The sequence below is a fragment of the Gadus chalcogrammus genome, chromosome 20, assembly GCF_026213295.1.
Source record: "Gadus chalcogrammus isolate NIFS_2021 chromosome 20, NIFS_Gcha_1.0, whole genome shotgun sequence".
Classification (NCBI taxonomy): Eukaryota; Metazoa; Chordata; class Actinopteri; order Gadiformes; family Gadidae; genus Gadus; species Gadus chalcogrammus.
The window spans coordinates 16,703,954-16,725,070 of NC_079431.1; the positions used below are offsets into that span (position 1 = coordinate 16,703,954).

The 21,117-nt window shown below is 42.3% G+C and overlaps 1 protein-coding gene across 4 annotated transcripts in view; it reads right to left on the reverse strand.

Moving 5' to 3' along the window:
* The window catches only part of gulp1a (GULP PTB domain containing engulfment adaptor 1a), a 61,543-nt gene that overhangs the window by 13,807 nt on the left and 26,619 nt on the right, over positions 1–21,117 (reverse strand). The window contains exons 1-2 of one of the 4 annotated variants that reach the window (XM_056579447.1): positions 11,172–11,375; positions 6,380–6,459 (exon numbers count right to left, since the gene is read on the reverse strand). In XM_056579447.1, coding sequence (XP_056435422.1) covers positions 6,380–6,407 — 28 coding nt within the window. In that variant the 5' untranslated portion in view covers positions 6,408–6,459; positions 11,172–11,375. Of the gene's footprint in view, positions 1–6,379; positions 6,460–10,683; positions 11,088–11,171; positions 11,376–21,117 lie in introns of those variants that run through there. The other 3 variants (XM_056579444.1, XM_056579446.1, XM_056579445.1) reach the window with 3 other exon arrangements.

Sequence of the window (21,117 nt, forward strand, 5' to 3'; positions counted from 1 at the left end):
GAGGAAGAGGGCCAGAAGGTGAACACAAAGCCGCTGCATGGCTCCGCAGGTTGGTGTGATGTTGGTTTTAGCATGCTGCCAAGCAGACACTGACCTCACACCGCAGCATGGTGTCCCGTTGGGGCTTTGTGACGGCCTCCGGTTTTCAGTTTCAATGATGTGAAATTATTATTCTTACATTCTAAGCTTGAACTTGGACTACCTTACCCTATTAAGATTCTGGAGAACTTTTATTCACATGTCCATGTCTATTAAAATGAACACCCTCTTAATTAAGCCCAGCTAGACCAAAGAACAATAATGAGGATTTATGAGATCTTTTTTTTATGTACCAAACACAATCAAAACACAAACAAACTCTGCCGGATTGTGATAAGTGCATGGTGACCTGAGGTGAACCAATGGTCATTTGTGCCAAAGCATTTCATAAAATTACCCGGACTATCTTTTGAGCTAATCTTTCAATGAGACTGCTAGATCCATGGACTTTGGATGACTAAAACCCTGTTATTTATGGAAGCTACAAGAGACTAGGTGGTCCTTGGTTCGGTCCCTCACACAGATTTTAAAAGAATAATGATTCTACATGGCAAGGATACATCTGCTGACCATAAATGACTGCTTGTATGTCAAGGCACTCTCGCCATATTTGCTAATTAAGCAGAGTAGACAGATATTAATGGCTAAGTGTTGGCTAACGAGAAACAATGGATTACCTGCTAATCGAGGCTAATACCTCAGCAATGCAAACATACACAGACAAAGGCGCAGAGGCCACCTTCTGATTACACAAATCATTCCAAAATCACATCCTGCGGCAGAGAAATGCTTTCTTTTGGGAATCATTGTGTTCCCACTAGGGAGTAACCGGCAACATCCTTTGTTGCTGCATAGCTGCTGAGCGCAAGTATGCCTTCATCGTCATCAACGCGCAATCATTTGTAGGATGGATTTCTACCCATTCTGAATGGGTTGAAAAGCAAACCAATGACAATGATGACAAGGAAGCAGCAAAACGATGATTGAATGAATCCCTGATCCAAGCAAAAGGAATCCACAGGGAATGCTCAGAAGTTTGTCACATAATTAGAGTTGTGTTTGAAATGACAGACGCCTGCCTATAATGGGCGTTGAGTAGAGGCATGAATTCTGCCTTGCCCTCAAATTGAAAAGAACAGTTCCGATTTATATATATTGAAAAAAAGCTCTTTAGAGGATGACTTCCCGAGAGCTGTGCAGACTTCAGAACATCCCTTTTTAAAAATCACTGAGTGCTGCCATATTTCTAAGAAAAGGAAGTCAATCGTTTGCTTCTCATTTATTCTTCTTGTAGGGATGGAACGGCGTGGGCAGGCGGTGGTCTGGTTCCCTACGATGTTCAATCAGTGGCTCGCGTTGGGGATTCATTGGCCACGCATGCTCCTCGATCTCGCAGTTTGGCCGGGTCTCAAGCAGACCTCCTAACTTATGTGCGTCTGGCTGGCACCGCAGATAGACACATTGAAACCAACGGGGGGGCTGCTCAAGAGAGGGAAGACTATGAATACTGAACCACTGCTAGCACTGTGCCACCAGCACTTGGGCTTGAATGCTATACAGATTCCCATTCTCCAGAGACAAAGTTGTTTAGCATTGGCCCCTTAGAGATTCAATTCAAATGATGCACAATTAATCACTATATTTAAAAGAAAAAGGAAACTAAAAAAGCTTTGATGAAGAGCATCTCCTCTATGCCGAGAATGACCAGAGCATTATTTTTGTATGGCGGTTGATGGATTTGGGTATCAGTATTATTCCATGCTGTAGTAGCTTCATAGTTTCTATGGAGGATACATTCATTGAGAAGTTGTGAATTTGACATGAAAGCTTTAGAAAGAGGTAGGTATAAGACCGAGTTTATCAAGCAACTCCACTTGGCGTTTTCTTTTACAGTGAATGTTTTAAATATATACACATAGAAATGCCTAATTCACTGGCAATGTCCAATGAGGAACGATCAAACTGTTCAGAAATAGTTATTTAATGGTTATATTTCAGGGTTAATTTAACATTGAACACACCTGGTTTGTTCAGTGAGTTGAAATGGTCAGCAAAGATAGCTCAGAGCAAATTAAAAAGCCAAATTAACCTCTGCAACAAATGTTCTATGTGGACGCCTTCTGTTGATGTAATGTTAATGATTGATTACCAATGTTGAATACTCAGCATATCCGGCAGTCTTTTTTATCCTTGCCAGGGCTGCTGTTATAGTATCATATTTTATTTTGTGTCTCTCGTTCTGATAACCACTTGCTTTGTTAAATTCAAGACATGGTATACATTTGATTCTCATTATAAGTAATATAAACAAAGGCAGCATGTATTATTAAAACTATGCTTTGTAGTGTCTGTGTAGAGCAAAGACTCACCAAAGATAATCAATTCAAGTTGTGGAAAGACAGACACCAGGACAAGCAGGGAGGTAAATCAGGCATACATTTTTTATTGCAGGAATTGTTTATCCTCCTAGCCAAACAATTAAGAATGAATAAAGAACAACACTCAGTCCCAAACCTCTACCCCTGTCCTAGCCAGCTACTATGATGTACTAGGGGCCAGTTCATGTGCCAACATGTTGCTGTGTTTTAGAAAGATAGTGATCCTACTGCTATTTTCTAACAGTGGGGGGGGGGGTTCCAGTGTAACCCTTGCCAACCAACAAACCCTGGTGTTCATGGGATTAGGTGGAATGCCAACCATGGAGAAAAATGCTCCAAATATGGTTGCCACAGGCAACCCGAACCTACAACCCTCGCCCTGGTGATAAAACGAGTAAATGTGCTATCTGAGAACATTGCCAGACAACCCACGCTGATTTATTATTCAATAATGAGGCTGAAACCAACCAGATGAAAAGAAAAAAAACTAAACTCAGGGAGGTGTTCCAATCTTGGCATACATTCTGGTGTGGAAATAACTTGCTTGGACAAGAAAAGTCACAATCACACAGCCGGAGGCCGGCGTATTCAGTCTGTGCTCGTTGTGTCAAAGCGATACAGACGCATCATAACTGTGTTTTCGCAACCAAATTAAAAACAAGATTTGCTGCTCTGTGGTGAGAGAGATACATTTTAGTCTCTATTGTATTCGTATACGCGTCGAGAGGGACTATGCCAGAGGCACTGCTGATTAAAGGTTTATAATTTGCAATTGGGGACATGAAGCTATTTTTAGAAGTTGGACCGCAAGATATCAGGTTTCTGCAGCTCAGAATAAAAGAAAAACATCAAAGGGTTTTGCAGTTTAATCACTTGCCACTTTGATGCAATATCTTGTATATATCAACTAATAATAATAATGGATGGAATTTATATAGCGCTTTTCTAGACACTCAAAGACGCTTTACAGTGAAGGGGGTACCTCACTAACCACAACTACAAAAAAACACTGTAGTCAATGTAACAAAATATGAGAACAATGACCAGAATTGTTTGAAAATGTGCCCAGTGCCTTTTTCTCATGTGCCCAAACAACACAAAAGCAATATCACTACTTTAACCCAAATTTTTTTTTTCTTTATGTACAAAATGAATTTAAGAAGAGACATAAGCGACATGAACTCCCCTAATGGGAACTGTTGAGATAGGGTTTTCCATTGGACCCAACAGGCCGGTTGCGGTCTTATTTGTTGTTTCTTATTAGAGCCAAATATATGATTTTGCCGGTTTTTTGATAAAAAATAATCCCAAATTAGTATTTTTCACTGCCTTCATGTAATTTTGTGACACGGGGATAGTGGAAGTATATATGCCAAGATAAAATAGAAAATCTTACAATTGTAAAAATTATTATGCATTCTCATTTAGCATTAATAAAAGGAATCCCAATTTTAAAGCAATTTTGAACAAAGAAAAGGGGTTTATTCAATTTTTCTTCAGAGAAGAAGAAAAGCCAGAGGATCAGAAGATATTAAATCACCAACTGCTTGCTCTAAAATAGCGCTACATCACAGCCAATGAGATCCTTGAGGCACCGCTGACGAGGGACAGACGTTGGAATTGAATGACGCAAATGTTAACTGCGAGCACTGGCCTTCTGTGAAATGAGACGAAGATTCCCTTCACCTCTGTACAGAAAGCCCTCAACAGGAAGCCATCTTAGCTCGATAACTTAAGACCATTCCCTCTGAGGCATAACACTCCATATTCCGTGACTGTTCCCTCATGCCAGCTGGCAACGGGGAAGCACCCACTGTTAGTTTGTACAATCAGAGAAGGAGAGAAGTGATGTCTGTCCAATCAGAGGAGGGGACTGACGTCTGTCCAATCAGAGGAGGGGACTGAGGTCTGTTCAATCAGAGGAGGGGACTGAGGTCTGTCCAATCAGAGGAGGAGGGAACTGAGGTCTGTCTAATCAGAGGAGGGGAATGAGGTCTGTCCAATCAGAGGAGGGGACTGAGGTCTGTCCAATCAGAGGAGGGGACTGAGGTCTGTCCAATCAGAGGAGGGGGTTGAGGTCTGTCCAATTATAGGAGGGGACTGAGGTCTGTCCAATCAGAGCAGGAGAGGAGGGAGGTCTGTCCAATCGTAAAAAGGACTTAGGTCTGTACATCATAGAATAAGAGGACTGAGGTCTGTCCTATAAGAGGTGGAGAGGGCTGATTTCTGTCAAAAATCTCCAGTCCAATGTAGCTTCAAGTCAGTTAAAGGCACGCACACGGATAGTGTGGGTAGTGAGTAGTGGCCGAGATGTATGACTCCCAGCTGAAGGGTTCTTTTGACATTCATGTCACTGTTATCGCTTCCATCTTGTTTCTTTTATATTGTATTCCTACTGACTTTATTGTTATTTCCTTCGCCCTATGTTGACATTTTTTTAAATAGCAAACTTAAATATATGAACCATGAGTGTGAGAATGGAGTTCATGTTGATAAAGCGGCAGTTCTCTTTTTTGTGAAAATGTAACACATACAAAAAGGTACAGCATTGCTCTCCATTGTCCGAGGGGCTCCTTGAGACAGATGACTCACACCTAGCTGCTCCTCAAAGACAACCTTCCCTTTAAATCGCACTGAATAAAAAGCGTCCGCTAAACGACACAGTAAAGAGAATGGCAAATAGTGTCTGGGTTCGTCTTTATATTACAGAGAAGGTCTCGTCTGTGGGGAAATAAATCCATGGGTCCCTGCCGGATGAATATTCCCCCTCTCCCCCCACACACCCGCCACCAAATACACAAGGGGGATACGATTCACGCTCCATCGTGCAGTCACACATGTGGAACGTCCTGTCGCCTGCGCCAGGAGTGAAACACCTGGCGCCGCCGCCGTTACACACTCCTGCCTTCCTCTAAACTGAAAAGATGCACGCCGTCGTGTCCTCCTGGTGATCAGCAGCTCCCAAAAAACACAGGCGCCATCGAGGACACCGGAGTGAATCACGACAGCCTAATGTCATTAAATCGCTGAGCGCCACCTGGGTTATGGACAGCACTACCCCTCCCCCGAGTGATATCCCCGGCTGATTGATGCTGCTGGTAGGGGGAGACAGCTGGCAGAGCCACCATCAGGCTGTACTGTAAACCGTAGTCCTCTGTAGGACTTTTACTCATACCTTGCTGGACGCCAGTTGAGAAAGTATATTGAGCTAGATTAGCCAATCAGCGGTAAGCGCCCTGCGTGCACAAGCTGTTCCATACGTTCGTGTAGGAGATCGTATGTGACCACACAAATATTCTTTGACATCCACACACACACACAAAAACCCTATCATATTCACACACACACGCTTTGACAGCCAAGGGCAAACATGGCTGAAGTTTCAATATCGCACTCTGAACAGTTTACTTGCAGCTGTGTAAATGAAAGTGCCAGTACACAGTACACTGTGTGTGTGTGTGTGTGTGTGTGTGTGTGTGTGTGTGTGTGTGTGTGTGTGTGTGTGTGTGTGTGTGTGTGTGTGTGTGTGTGTGTGTGTGTGTGTGTGTGTGCGTGTATTTTTATTACTGTGGGCAGTGTAGTAGAAGGCGTTGCTTTAAGCTATGGTTAAGCCTGTTAAAAGGATTCACCACAGCTCCCTCACTACCAGGTCAGATGTGGTTTGTCTTTCGGCCATCCTGGCAAAGCAGTACTGTAGCATGTCTTTCAGGGGCACGCGTGTCGACAACAGATATGAGTTTGGATGGACCCGCCAATGAAAACGGGGCATTGGTGTCTGACAATGCTTCATCCTAGACCAATTGTACAATCATCCAACGCAGAAGACCCGCCTCCTGCATTGTCAACTTGGTGGGAAAAGAAGAATGGTAGATGAAGCATCATCGTAAGTATGCTACCCTGGTATAATAGGAGGTTACATAATAGGAGGAGGAGGAGGAGGAGGAGGAGGAGGAGGAATGTACCTTTTTTCCTGTTGAATGCCCGGTTCATATTGGAACTGTTCCTTGGTGTGGTCCTTCTTGATGATGTGCTGATGGCTCACCTGGGAAGGAATGCAGGAAAATGAAATTCAACAATGGAATCCACCTCAGCCTTTAACACTTAAAATGTCCCACCCTTCCATCACAAACACACACACACACGCACACGCACACGCACACACACACACACACACACACACACTTATGTTCCAGCCTTCCAACACACACCCTCAGTACTACCCCCCCCACACACACACAAGTACGTTCCAACCTTCAAACATCCTCACACACACACACTGTACTAGCCCCCCTACACACACACACACACACACACACACACACACACACACACACACACACACACACACACACACACACACACACACACACACACACACACAGTGCTAACCCCCCCCCCACACACACACACACACAAGTACGTTCCACCCTTCAAACACACACACCCACACCCCCCCACACCCACCCAACCGCCCAACCCTTCCAGTGTGAGGTAATGTTTATGAAGTGTCTAGCAGTCAAATCAAGCACACCACTAAAAAACACGCCATCTGCCATACATGCGTTTATGATTCACATCAGTTTACTTACTGATTTGAGGGGGGTAATAATAATAGGTTTTACTTGCTGTGTCTCATAAACTACAAAAAATAAGTGTTATTTGGCTTCGTAGATTAGTCATTAAGAGAAAACTTTACAAATATATAAAACATTTTCAGAAAATACACATCCAATAAAAACTTTAAAATAAATAAATATAAACACAAGATACGGTAATGTATGCATATTTGTAAATGTATTGCACCAGTAGCGCAGGTGCATCCTCAAAGTTTATTTTTTCAATTTGTTGATTACCTGTCCCCAAATAAGCCCTGTTTCAGTAAAAGAAGATTTATGAATTATTGAGTTAAATTAAGCGTTTGAAAACAAGACACCACCACTTCATATTGATCAAGCACAAAGTGGTAGAGCCTTTTTTCATAATTTACCGACAAACTTCCAGATGTCGACCCATTTATATGCTATATGCTATCCTATGATAGCTAGAACTAAAATCAAACCTAAAACTCTGTAAAGAGTGGGGGTGGGCTGCATTAAAATAGGTTAACAGGAACGGAAAAGAAAAACATGCCAGAATGTTTTTAACCTGTGGCACCAAGTCTGACACCTTTACCTCATTCAGGATTGAATACAATTCCCTTTGACAAATTCCAGAGAGTAAACTTGAAAACGGAATATAACCGCGTCATAACCTATATAATGCTCAGTTTGTGAAGACTTAGAAAAGCTTTTCCAGAACTTTTATTTCCTCACCACAGCACAAAATGTACAAGGATTGGATCTCAGGTATAAAATAAAATAACTACAAATAATAAAATGGCTCAAAGGAATGAATATATAAATACATTGTAGACGGAAATAGATGAAGCGAGTGCATTTCTATACTGCGTTCCCTGCGGACACTTCTCCGTTGTAACCATTCAAAGAAACCTCCATACGCTACAAACATAATGGACCACAAACCACAACACTAACCAGCGAAGCCTGCACAACCCCAGGTCTAAGAGCTCTGTTGGGTGGGGTGCCAAGAGGCACCATGCTCTGCATGGGCTTTAAAACCTTAATGTGTTCGTGTTTGCTTGACGTGGACCAGGCAGTGTTGCAGAAGGAAGAGGAGGAGGAGTCAATGGATGAGGTGCTCTACATGCCCACCAATCATGAGCTCCTTGTAAGCGACTCTGCGCACAAAAGAGGTTTATCAGTGAAAGACTGTGCGGTGACTAATGGCTCAACGTTAGGCAGTGTGTGTGTGTGTATAAAGAGATGTCGCCTCAGTGGTGGCTGAAGTAGCACTAAAGGTTATAAAGGGTCTCAGCCTATTTGTATGGGATGATGAGGCAAACAGATTAGTTGGCTACGGCCTTAACCTTTACAGAAAGGGTTTGAGAAAAATTTTACACTAAACACCTTTCTTTCCTCCTAATTCTGTTGGCCCCTATTACATAATGTGCGATTGCAATCACATCCCAAGCGATAACAATAATGAATAAAAGAAGGGCCAACATATACCGTTTGAAACAACAAATGCATCTCCATGTGAGAAAAGACAGGAATAGCAGATTGCCCCGTACATCCAAGTCAAAGGCCCGGGATCAATATATTATTCTGTTTGAGCTACAGTGTGCTTCCGCAGGGTTGTGTAAGACTTAAATGCTACAGAGTGAATATTGGTACATTGCAGAGTCTGCCAGGCAGCATCACTGAGCTACAGGGGAAAACAGAACTTTATACAACGGGAGACCTAAATCCAGCGATCTGATTGGTTCCCAACTGTTGTATAATGAGCGTATACATAACTGCTATGACGCCCGATCATTTTGTGAAAGTTTGCATATCACTCCACGCCTGGAAGTAGAAACAGTTACAAAGTAAAACATATGTTGGATGATGGAGAGCGTGTAAATGTTGTTACTCCGGGAGTGAGCAAGGCGATGGAGAGACTAGCGAAAGCTTAGGCACACGCCGAGTGAACTGCTCCATAGGATAAATTGCCGGCGAACCGCTCTATCGGAGCCTTCTCTCGGAGGGACGCTAAAGTGTGTTGCATAGCGACCGTCGATGCATAGCGGCACCCAGGAGGGACTACTTTTTTGTATTCTTTAATTAAACGGCTATTTTGACTTTCTTGGTTTCTTTTTAAATGTAGTGTGTCTATGACTTTCGTTTCGCCACAATAGTAACCGTTGTATAAAAGCAATAGATCACTTCAGTCAGTGGCATGTGCTCATTATACCACTGTTAAGGGGCGTTGTCCGGCCCCGACGCGCAGCGCACTATGAAACACTATCCATGTTTCATAGTGCGGTTACCAGACAGACAAGTCTTCCAAAGTGGGCCAGTCTGCTGCTAGAAGCTCATCTAGTAGAGAAAATGCTAATGTATTACAAATAGTGGCTGAACAATGCAGCACTGTCAGTGATTTATTCAATTGAACATATTTAAATCCATGAAAAACCTAAAAAGTATTAATTAGAAAATTATTCATACATATACTCACACACAGTGAAACACTTTGTGCCGACACACCCAGAAAACCATACACATATTCAACACATACACACACACACACCATAAACATATTCAACACACACACACACACACACACACACACACACACACACACACACACAGACACAGACACAGACACAGACACAGACACACACACACACACACACACACACACACACACACACACAGAAATGCCTCTATCTGTAGCGGCCTCTCTTCGATCAGCACACAGGGATGATGCCTGCAGTCGCTGAGAGTGCCTTTATCGTGGGGGAGGCTTTTATTGTGAAGGAGTCATTGTGCCTCGATGTAAAGCTGGGCCTGTCGCACGCCTGTGATGTCTGGCTGTGATGTCATTCATCCTGATTGACATTTTTGCAGGCATTCTGGCCTCCTTTTAAGAACTCTCCGCCAACATCCGCATTCATCCAGGAGCAGCACAGCTCCCCCACCCCCAATTTGCGATTGTGCACGAATGCACAAACAGGCACACGCACATGCACACACACAGTCATTTTAACACTTGGTTGTTAGGTCTCAAACCCCCTCCGTCTGTGTTTACCAGCTATAGCCTAAAGTACCAAGTCAGGTAGTGACTTCCTACGGGTAGTTTAGTATGTGTGTGTGTGTGTGTGTGTGTGTGTTTGTGTGTGTATAAACAGCTCTGAAAGGATGAACCAAGCACCATAGGTAGTTTACAGTATCCTCATGTTAGCGATAGCATCTGTAGACACACAGCCCATCTATCCCCGGGACACCACAACACACCGGACAAACTTTATCAGGTTTTAGAATCCAACTAAGATTGGACACATGCCAATACTTCAGCAAATTTGAGGTTTCCTCTCTAAGTACCGATACATGACATGACCGTGGATTTGTGTTTGAGCTCCTGCCAATGGCAAATAAACCATGAAAACCAATACCCGAATGTATACAGCACCCAGCATCTATCACCATAGGTCGAAGATATCTCCGAAAACAACAGTCACAAGCCCAAACATTTTGCCTTGTGTCCATAGTTAACATTGAGGAAATGCATTATCTTCCTTCACAAGCAAGTTATGGAAAGTTTGTATCTCTGTCCAGGAAAAACAGAGAAAAAGAAAACTGTGCCCAAGATTTGGCAATGTTCAGTGACTCAATCAATTGGAATTTAACTCTGGAAACAAACTTTCTGCAAACAAAGTTGAACCTACTTTGACACTTGGACGTCTTCCCTTGATCCCAAAACTCAGCAAAAGAATGGAATTAGAGAATCACTGTGCAAAGAAAATAATCACTGTACACTGAAATACGTTTGGGGAAAGTACACGTCTCCTGTTAAAAAAGAAACAGCCTGTCAAGCCGTGTCTAATGCGACCCATATGTGCTAAACAGGTAGCCAATTTTTGACACGCGATAAAGACGTGCAACCCGGCCGCAACATAAAACCCAGTGCAGCGAACGCAACAATGATTCTTTTTGTTTTCCTGCATTTCTCTGGCATAATGGAGCCTCTGGAATCCTGCACACTCGGCACACACAGCCCACCGGACATCAGAGCAACAATCCCCCCGCATGCATTCAGCTCCTCTCTCCGCTGGAACAACAACGGTGCCCCAAAGTTGAAACAGCCGTTCTCTCGCTCACTCTCCCCCTCACTCACACTCGCGTGATGAAAACAAAAAAACAGAACACCAAGCACCTTCTGATATCACAGATTAGAAGAAATCCTTGCTTACGATAAAAGTTGCATGACCCGGGGAAACGGTAGAAAAACTTCAAAAAATAGCTCTGCTGGGAGAAAGGCTCACTCGCTTGCCTTGTGAAACGGGTCTTGTTGAAAAGTGAGCGGAGGACGTTTCTGCAGGGTCTAATAGTTTTCAGCTGTGGGCCAGATGGTGATGCACTCAGGACCACAGCAAGTAGGAGGGGAAGGAGGAAGAGGAGGAGAGAAGGGGGAGGAGGCGGAGGAAGAATGATGGTGGGTTTAGCGTTTTTGCATACTCAACAAGAAGTTGTATTCAAGGAAACGCTCCATACCTGACATTCTGGAACCGTCTGCCAAGAGGAACTGAGGACATAACAATCTGTCAGGGTTTTTGAATACAACCTTAAAAACCCTAACTGTTTATTCAAGTTTTCTTTAGTTCAACGTTTGTTCTCAAGTGGTCTGTATTGTAACTTTCTTTTTAAACTCATTTATGTTTGTGTTGTATACATTGTTTTTTGTATGCAAGCACATTTCCCTGCTCACATACTGACCTTATTTTAACCCGAGGGAGTGGCCCTTGTTTGTGGGAAAGACATCTCTTTCAAAACAAGGTTAGGGGTTTATTGCAGAAGCACTGGGCGCATACCAAAGATGACTTCTGAAAGCCCACATAACCTCTCTGCCTGCCATAACGCCCCGTCTCGTTCCAGCCTGACTCAGCCGACCTGCACATTCTCAGACAAATGCACAGGACTTTTCAACAAGTCCTGTCCTTATGTTCTCTAGAAGACAACACATCCTGTTCAGGTCGATTGACTCCACATTATACTCAGATCCCCAAAAGAAATGTGTGTGTGTGATGGGGGGGCTGGGGGGGGAATCACAGCCTGCAGAACTATTGTCGCAATAAGACCATGGATTCTTCCCTTCTTGAAATGTGACCCTTTCAGATGACCTGGCCAGAGATTTGCTCAACCATAGAGAGCAGGGGAAATAAGGCCATGTAAAAGCTGTGGATGCTGATAGAATAAAATACATAGAGAGACTGAGATAGAGATAGACAGACGTAGAGAGAGAGAGAGAGAGAGAGAGAGAGAGAGAGAGAGAGAGAGAGAGAGAGAGAGAGAGAGAGAGAGAGAGAGAGAGAGAGAGAGAGAGAGAGAGAGAGAGAGAGAGAGAGAGAGAGAGAGAGAGAGAGAGAGAGAGAGAGAGAGAGAGAGAGAGAGAGAGAGAGACTATTCAATGTGTTTCTAGCGCCCTCGACATATTGACTTTCGGTTGGAACTCATTCAAAAAGCATGAAAAATCCGGCTGGGTAGAGGGATAGACAGATGGCTAAATGGACAGACAGATGATGCAAACCACCTTCCAGAAAATCAAGAGTATATGTGATTCCTCAAAGGGTTTCCGGCTGGGTGATTAAGCTGGAATGAGCGCATAGGAGGTAGAATCTGCCTGCCTCTGCCGTTTGGGGGCCATGTAAAACAGGGCAGGGACCAGCCTGTTTGAAATTCTAGGTTCTTCTGTTTTACTTTATTTTTCTATGTTTTTTCCCTCCCCATGCCTTGCCCAGCATAATTTGAACTCCCCAGCTTGTGTATGGGCAGCTGTAGCTGGCTCAGACATTAAACAGCCCTGGCTAGTGGGGGGGGGGGGGGGACCATTTGAGGGCGAAAAATGCATAGGAAGGAATGTCAAAGTTTTCACCAGTCCTACCACACCCATACGTCGAATTCTACTCTAAAAATATGTCCACATTTGCAGCTCTCTACTGACATATTTTAGGAGCCCGCACGCACTAGCCATAACACTGCAGAGGACAAACATGCCATACAAAGTGTGTCTCAGAATGACCCTTATGTTGCACTACTAATTCTGTGCAATTATGCTATAAAATACGATGATCAGGGCCCAGTCCAAAATTCTAGTTCGAGCAAAAGCAAACACACACATATAGATTACCGCTTATTGATTACCACAAAAACGTTCACGTTATTCATAAGCACTAAAGCCCTTCTGGATGAAAATAGTATGAAGATCGCAATAAAACATTGACATCTGTTTCAATTAAAATGTATTCCACACACACACACACACACACACACACACACACACACACACACACACACACACACACACACACACACACACACACACACACACACACACACACACGCACAGTATGACAGGAAAACCTCGACAGGTCATCAACAATTCCACCAGGCGCTGCTGGGCTAATTGAGAGAGTGAGGCGGAGACATCCGAGGGCCAAGAAGTTGAACCCCAGAGCATCCCTACAGGGTATGTTTACCAAACAAATAGACACAGGTTGACTGGCTCCTGTCTGCCCTAAAGGCCAGGCTTCGTGCTTGGCCTTACAATGGACACATCAGGGAAATGCAAAGGAAATAATAATAAAAAAGCCTTTTCTCAACTTTACAAACGAGCTGAAGCCGTGTGAACACAGATATTCAGCCTGATCAAATCCAACCACCATGTTAAGTTAAGAGGAATTTCTAGTCCAAAAGAAAATAAGTGTTGTCACAACTGTCACAAAGAGAGGGTACATTGTAAGAAATAAAATAAAATGATTTTGGGGGATAATAGAAAAAAAGGAAGATTCCATTTAGATTCCTACCACGATTGTAACCACAAGGAAGGGGAATTAAGGGCCTGCTGAATCTCCATTTTCAGTTCCTTTCCCCCGTTTACCCAAGGCAAAACAAAGATCACAGGAACTGCAAAGTCCACAATAAGGTTCAAGGCCCCTCCGGTTGGCATGTGGCCGACTAAAGGGTAGGAAGTAAGGGTGGGGAGATGTGCGGTCAGGTCGTTATACAACTGTCTTGAAAAAAGAACAACTCCTAGTTCAGAGACTGTCCAAAATAACGGTAAAGAAAGTTGTATTGAATCTTCTTTCTTTGCATGAAATAATATGTCACTACATGTACTTCATACTTACTTAAGATATTGACATATAATATAAGATATGCACTTGTTCAATATTAAAGGTATATTACTGCTATATTACTGCTATTCTAGGCCAAACCAGACAGGAAGATATCCTTGAGTACAAACAGTAAATATATTCATGTGATTTTGCTGATAGTGAAAGTCTCAGACCAGTCTTCTATATTAAAGTTAGATTTGTGCAGATGGAGGATAGTTTCCATTTACAGAACCATAGCTAGAAGACACAGGAAACTTGACATTTCTGTCGATTCCATCTACACGCATTTCTCCTCAATCAAGTTATGAGATGATGGATCATTAATGATCCATTTGAATCTCTTTAAAGTTATCATTAGAATTGATTTCAGGTCCTAATCACAAAGTGAGAAACCTGTGGTATGTATCTGCCGGGATATAAAGAGCATATTTTGGGTTTTCAAAGACTTGAACTGAATGTGAAACATGAACCATGAAATAACCATTTTGTGTGCATAATTACTGTATTTTTATGAGGCTGGTGTTAGAAGGTGGAAAGTCTCTCAACTCCGTTCCAATAGTCTACTTAGAGGCTGTCCTTGAGCATAATGCCCGGCCTCCATCTCTCCCTTATTGAATGCATCTGAATTCACTGCAAGTCTCTTTAAACAAAAGCATCAGCCAAACAAATATATTTTTACTTTGTACATTTATATCAGGATGTAGCCCCCCAAAAGTATTCAAACCTGTTTTGCTTTAGTAGTAATGGGATTGTTAATTGTAATGGACTGGTACATTTGCCCATTTACTGATGCAAAACGTGTAGAGCGGTCAGATGGAGGCTCCCCAAGAAACGGTGGGGGGAAATCAATGAAGGAATGTGAACGGAAACCTAATTGGTCATTATCTCGACCAAGAGTGGTTCTGACTGTGTTGCTGCTAATGCAGAATGCTGCCAGTTCTGCATATACATTCAATGCATAGTATGAGTAGCTCATGGAGAGCCGTGCTGTTGCGTCCAGGTAGCTGGTATTTGATGAGGGCTTACATTCGGCCAGTGCCAGGATTCAGTCTGTGAGGAGATGTTAAAACTTGAAATGGGGCAATTTCTATGCTTAAACTTAATTTATTAATTTAACCATGTTATAGTCTCAAAGGCTTATTAACAACATCATAAGGCCGCTGGTTCAATATCAAAAGTTACATTCCTTAACCAGAACACAATAAGAACATGGCACAAGCAGAGCACCAAATATTTGTTTTATTTATGAAGGATTTTCTGTCTGAATCAGCGGGTGGTGGCGCATAGAAGTACCGGTAGATGTTTGCTGTTTTTGTAAAAGCCCTGAAATGGGAGCAACAGAGTACACAAACAAGGACACCAGCTTCCCTAATGTATTGGTTCATGTCTATTTGGACACAGGGGTACAAATAATACATGTACAAGAACAGTTCTAGCCACATTTACAGCTTTCCCTCTCTCTGTTATGTATTGTACTGTACCGATGTATTGTACCTAGAAAAACTATTTTTTGCCTCTCGTATTACAGACAATCGGTGTAAAGAAAACTACCTTTCTATAAACTACAGCATCCTTGGAGGTTTTCTTGTACCAATGTGAATTACTTTGATGGCATAGTGCAATACTGCTAACCTACAATGTCAAAATATAAAGTTTCTTGCATCATCCTTGTGTTTGTTATCTTGTCCATAACTATGAATTGTTCAGCCTGAAAAAAAAAGGAGCATAATAACCTAATGGGAGATTCTTCTTCAATAATGTATCTTTAATAACTGTAATAACTGTAATAACTGCTGCGATGAGGCGAGCTAGTTATTTTGGGTCTGGGTCAACTGATTTCTGGCAGAGCGCATACAGCTGACCAAGCAGCGTCTGAACGGAGGGGGTAACGGCCGGGAAGTGGGCCTGTTTGGATAGAGATGATACCGCTCTGTCAAAGACTACCATCTGGGAGCGGAGACAAATTGCTTCTTATTAGGACTCTCAAGACTCTAGCACAAAAAAGTTTCTCTCCCACACCTCAGATGAAATGCCAGCGTATCACAGCCTTTTTCTATGTCTCCGTATCTCTGTGTCTTTGAAGCACTTTGAGCACAAATGTGTACGTACTTACGTGTGTGTGTAGAAATACGTTTTGGCGAGTCGGTTGTAATATGTTTCAAGGATTATCTCACTAAGATTTCGCTGAGGTAGAAGATTCAAACCCAGACCATGACCCTTTTAATTGCATTGCCTCAGGGGTGAAGTACCACTTTGTTATGCTAAAACGAAGGTGGCACTTTAAAAATAATTAACGGTTTTGTGAAAACTTTTCTTGAAACGTATTATTCCTTAAGTCTAAATTGGGATTCAAAATAATGGTATTTGTGGATAAAGTTAACACGAGGGTCTTTGAAGGGCTTTATATATAAAATTGGTTTGATTAAGGTAGGAAAATAATAATTAATTAGTTCTTGGAAAAATAAAAGTGAAAAATAAACAGAAAACACCTTTGTTTGTGTATGTTTAAATAAGATTTAAACAAGGTCCTTCCTCTCTAAAATAGGATTAGTAGATGAAGTGTGGTTTGCGGAAGCCTGATAAATAAAGTTCAGATTCCTCTCGTCATATAATCAATAGATCACCTTGGAATGTTAATTTTCTCATCCAATTCCAACCTGCATTTTCTTTCCAATGCTTGAAGGGCCTAACCCTCCAAGCAAGGTCAACGGCAAACATTCAAGGGTTTGCCAATTACTCCTTCAAATGTCGGCGCTACATAAATTGTGTTACCTAAAATTAGCGAAGTTTGACTTTTTGCCACTGCCGCTAAAAACTCTAACAACCTACGTTTGGTGATTTAAGGCTGCACTTAGCTTCGTCCTTGCCAAAGTACAGGGCAAAAGATGCTGCATGCTGCATCAAAATCAACTTTGTCACCAACATCCTGATTAGTAACAACAACCAATCCTACTTGGGTGCAAACCGTTTAAAATTCTGTCACTTTAATCACGAGCGATCGCAATAATTCAGAATCATGTAATTTAAGAGCAGGTTAGGGATCTTGCTCAAGGATACATGAAATGGGTAGAGTGTGACATCTGGGTTCTAACAGAGAAAATTGAACACCCTATCAACTTAATTATCCGGTCGCTTGAATAGGTTCCCTTTTATGATTCCAGTTTTAAACAAACATATGTTCCATCCTACACATCTCCATCACGTCGATGAAAAAGCCATTCTTAATGAATGCACTTAATAATAATTTATTTAAAGAGCCCATGCCATTAAAATCACATTTTTCCTGTTGTTTGTTAAATAACATAGGTCTGAATAAGTTTGTGAGCTGTGGTAAGTTTGAAATCTATGCAGTTTGTCTGCTGAATGCAATAGGCAATGAAAGGAAAAAGGCAGAAGAAATGAGCCAATCTGGATAAGGTGACACTGTGACGTAGCGTTGTCAAACTATTATTCATGGCCCTGCCCACTTGGTTGGTTCGTAACCAACCACAAGAATTCTGAAGGAGTCGTGATTGAGCTAGTGCTAAATGCTAATACGTGTATGGTAGTTGCTTAGTTCGTAGTAACAGGCTAGTTACAGAATTTTGAATGCAATGGCAGAACGATGCGTTCAGGGCCACACCCCCACCCCCCTCCTTGACCTGCCTTGACACGCCCACCGTATACAGAGTGCATGGTAGTGGCTACAAGCTGCTCAGGGCCACACCCCCACCCCCCTCCTTGACCTGCCTTGACACGCCCACCGAAACAGCGCGTTTGGGGGAAGTTCAATGTGCGCCTGTTTCGAAGTGACTGTAACTCTGCACCACGGCTGAATTTCGGGGACGTCTTTGAATACTGTGTTTGTGGCCCACTAATACCTATATTAAAGCATCATAAAATAGAATGGCATGGGATCTTTAACCTAAACCATTAAAGTTAAACCTGTACTATTTAACGTTTCTACTGCAGCCATTAACTCCAAAAATAGAAAGCGTCTCAAGTATGAACACGCCTGTCCACGAGTCCATCCAACCAGGGATTTTGTCTTTAGAAATTGTTTCAATTCTAACTATCCCCCTCTCATGGGTAAATCTCAGATGACAGTAGCTATAACTGTAAATAACTACAATTATATAGCAATAACTGCAGCTACAACTCAAGCCAATAGAAGCTGGCCGCTAATTGGAAACTTACAAAGTGCAGGTTTAACATCGCAGTACATCAGAATCAGAGTATTGGCATACTGCTCATAATTCAATCATTACACTTGGATTCAAGCCAGCGAAGAGAACCGGGAGCCACCTGCAATAGGGTGCTGCGTGGGAGGCCTACCCGCAGTGGCCCTCAGGATCGCTCGCTGCTTGTCTGAATAAAGTGGGAGTTGAGGATCACAAGCCATCCTGGGGTTGAGAACTTTTAAGGACTCAAGTCTGTTGAGGAAAGCCAAACCCGAAGACAACTAAGGGTGTCTTAGGGTGAAATATAAACCCCTTAGATGAAGAGATGTAGTGGTGGGTGACATAGTATTGATATGGATTGATCCTGGTCCAACTTTAGACTTAGATGCACTAAGTCTTCAATGAAATGTCAGACTGCCCGTCCCCTTGTCCCCCGTCCCCTTCCCCTGTCAGATTGTTAGAGCCTGATCAGCCAACGGCCCAACCCCTAAACCAAATAGAAAGTGCCTAATATAATAAAAATGGAAATAGTGGGCGGGTACCATTTTAAAAAGGTTGTTTGGTTTTCCTTAAATGAGGGATTTAGGCATGAGAGTGAAGCGGTTAGGTAGTTCGACTCCCTCATAACGTCACTGAAATCACTTTAATTGGCTTTGGATTAAATCACATTGATTTATTTGGCTGACGCTTTTATCCAGAGCGACATACAAGTGAGGCTGAGTGAGAACAATATAAGCACACAATCAATATTGGAATAACCACACACAATTCCCAAGTGCTGCCCAAGCACATTTCTGCAAGTTAACTGACAGAGTGCAGAGTCGCTATGGGATAAAACTGTCTGCTAAATAAGTGATTTGTAAAGAATGAATAGTAAAAGTGCTCCGGCGATGAGGACAGTAGAAGACAAAGACTGTGGAGGCTACGTGAATGGTGGTATTGGTATTGAGTCCTCTGGTATTCTCATGAAACTGTCTATAAGTTAAAATGTATTAACATGATAAAAGATGCCCTATGGTCACCTTATTTGTAGGGGGTTTGTTTTTTCACAATGTTATCAGTTTAATTCAGTTTCTTCATCAGTTTAATATTTAATTCGGCTTGTTTTGCTGCATAATGTGATTAATCTATTGTCTGGAAGAATCATTCATCCAGATCAATTCTAAATCTTTACACCTTGTCAGAAAGAATTTGTAAGACATCTCTCTTCTAATGAGAAGAAAGCCAGCTGAAACAAACACAGATGTCTTGTGTTGTGGGAATTGGTGAATAAGATTAGGCTGAATATAAATATAATGATCATCATTTTAATCCCCAAATCAGCATTGGGCAGTATGAAATTAAATTTGTCTGCTAATATGACAAATAATTAACAACGCCTGTGCAAATCTCAATACATCTTCAAAGCAGTCGATAGTCCCAGTTTTAACAGAATATGTAACAATTCTTGCATAGCGCGAGTCTTGAGACCTCTCAGGAAGGCTACCCTGAGGAAAGCCAATAGGATATTTGTGAACCCATCCCATATCACACACAGTATCAGCTACTGACCTCGAGGTAGTGGTTCCTCTTCTGCAAAACGTTTAAAGGCGCCAGATAAAAAAAGAACAAGGCCATGAGGGACAATGTAGGTTCTTTGTCTTTATTGCAGGGATTAATGCAGATTTGGTGCTGTTTTTTTCTGTTTGCCTACAGGCTCTGATAGGAACCTTGCTATATATATATATTTATTAACAAACATCTTTGTAAGTGGAATGTCTTGTGTTTTGCGGCAGCAGCATGGCTGAGAGCCCAAACCAAATCAACCACTTTGCGGGACAATAAACCTAGTCTTGAATCTTGACAACACAAACTGAAAAGTGTTCGGGTTTATTGAATGTGAAGGCGGTCTACGGGGAGGAGAGCAGCGCTGGGGCCAGTTGCGTCTGCAGTATCATCTTGACTACAGGTGGGTTTTCACGGAGGGCTAAACCCGACGCTCGTGCGACAGCGCTCGTAAATCTCCAAGAGGGATTTCTATGGAGCGTTTATGGTCCAAAACTACCCTAATAATTTGTTTCTAATCTACATCCCTGTTTCCGCATGATAAGACGCTTCCCCCAGTCCAGGCATAAAAGCTGTCTGAGGTAATTTACACCAACCTATATATTTTACATACACAGCCTGGTTTATATATGTTGGCCACATCGAGCAGCCCGGGGACGTGCATATTGGAATAGATCTTTCAAAGCAAGGTTGGGTGCTGAATATTTGGTTATGTATGAGAGACCTTTAGATATAGAACTAAGTCTAGAATGAATCGATGAATAAAAAAAATTATAATATGGGGTGTGACCAAAGCAACATCAATCGCTCGTATCTCACTGTGCCTGTCCTTTGGGTTCTACTTAATACTGGACCGTAAACACAAGGTAGAAAAACAAAGTTTAAAGGTAAACAAGATCGTTCTGGTGCCGGATGATTTGTAGTCAGTACCTTGTTCAAGTTTGGGAAAAAAAGTTATTGCAACAAAACCAAATCTAAAACCTAATGAATCGAATTCATCTCTGAACGTTGTGTACAATGTTGAACGATGAGGAAGATGATGACTTATAGATATCACTAAACCTTTCTGACGGCCTTTGGTCCATTTGTATCCCACGTTTATTTTCATGACAATATTTAATCATATGTATTCCCTCAACCTACACGCATTGACGTGATCTTGATCAGAGCTCTTTTGTTTAAAGGTCCCATGACATGCTATTTCATGTATTCTTTAATATAGGTATTAGTGGGCAACTAACACAGCATTCAAAGACGTTCCCGAAATTCAGCCGTGGTGCAG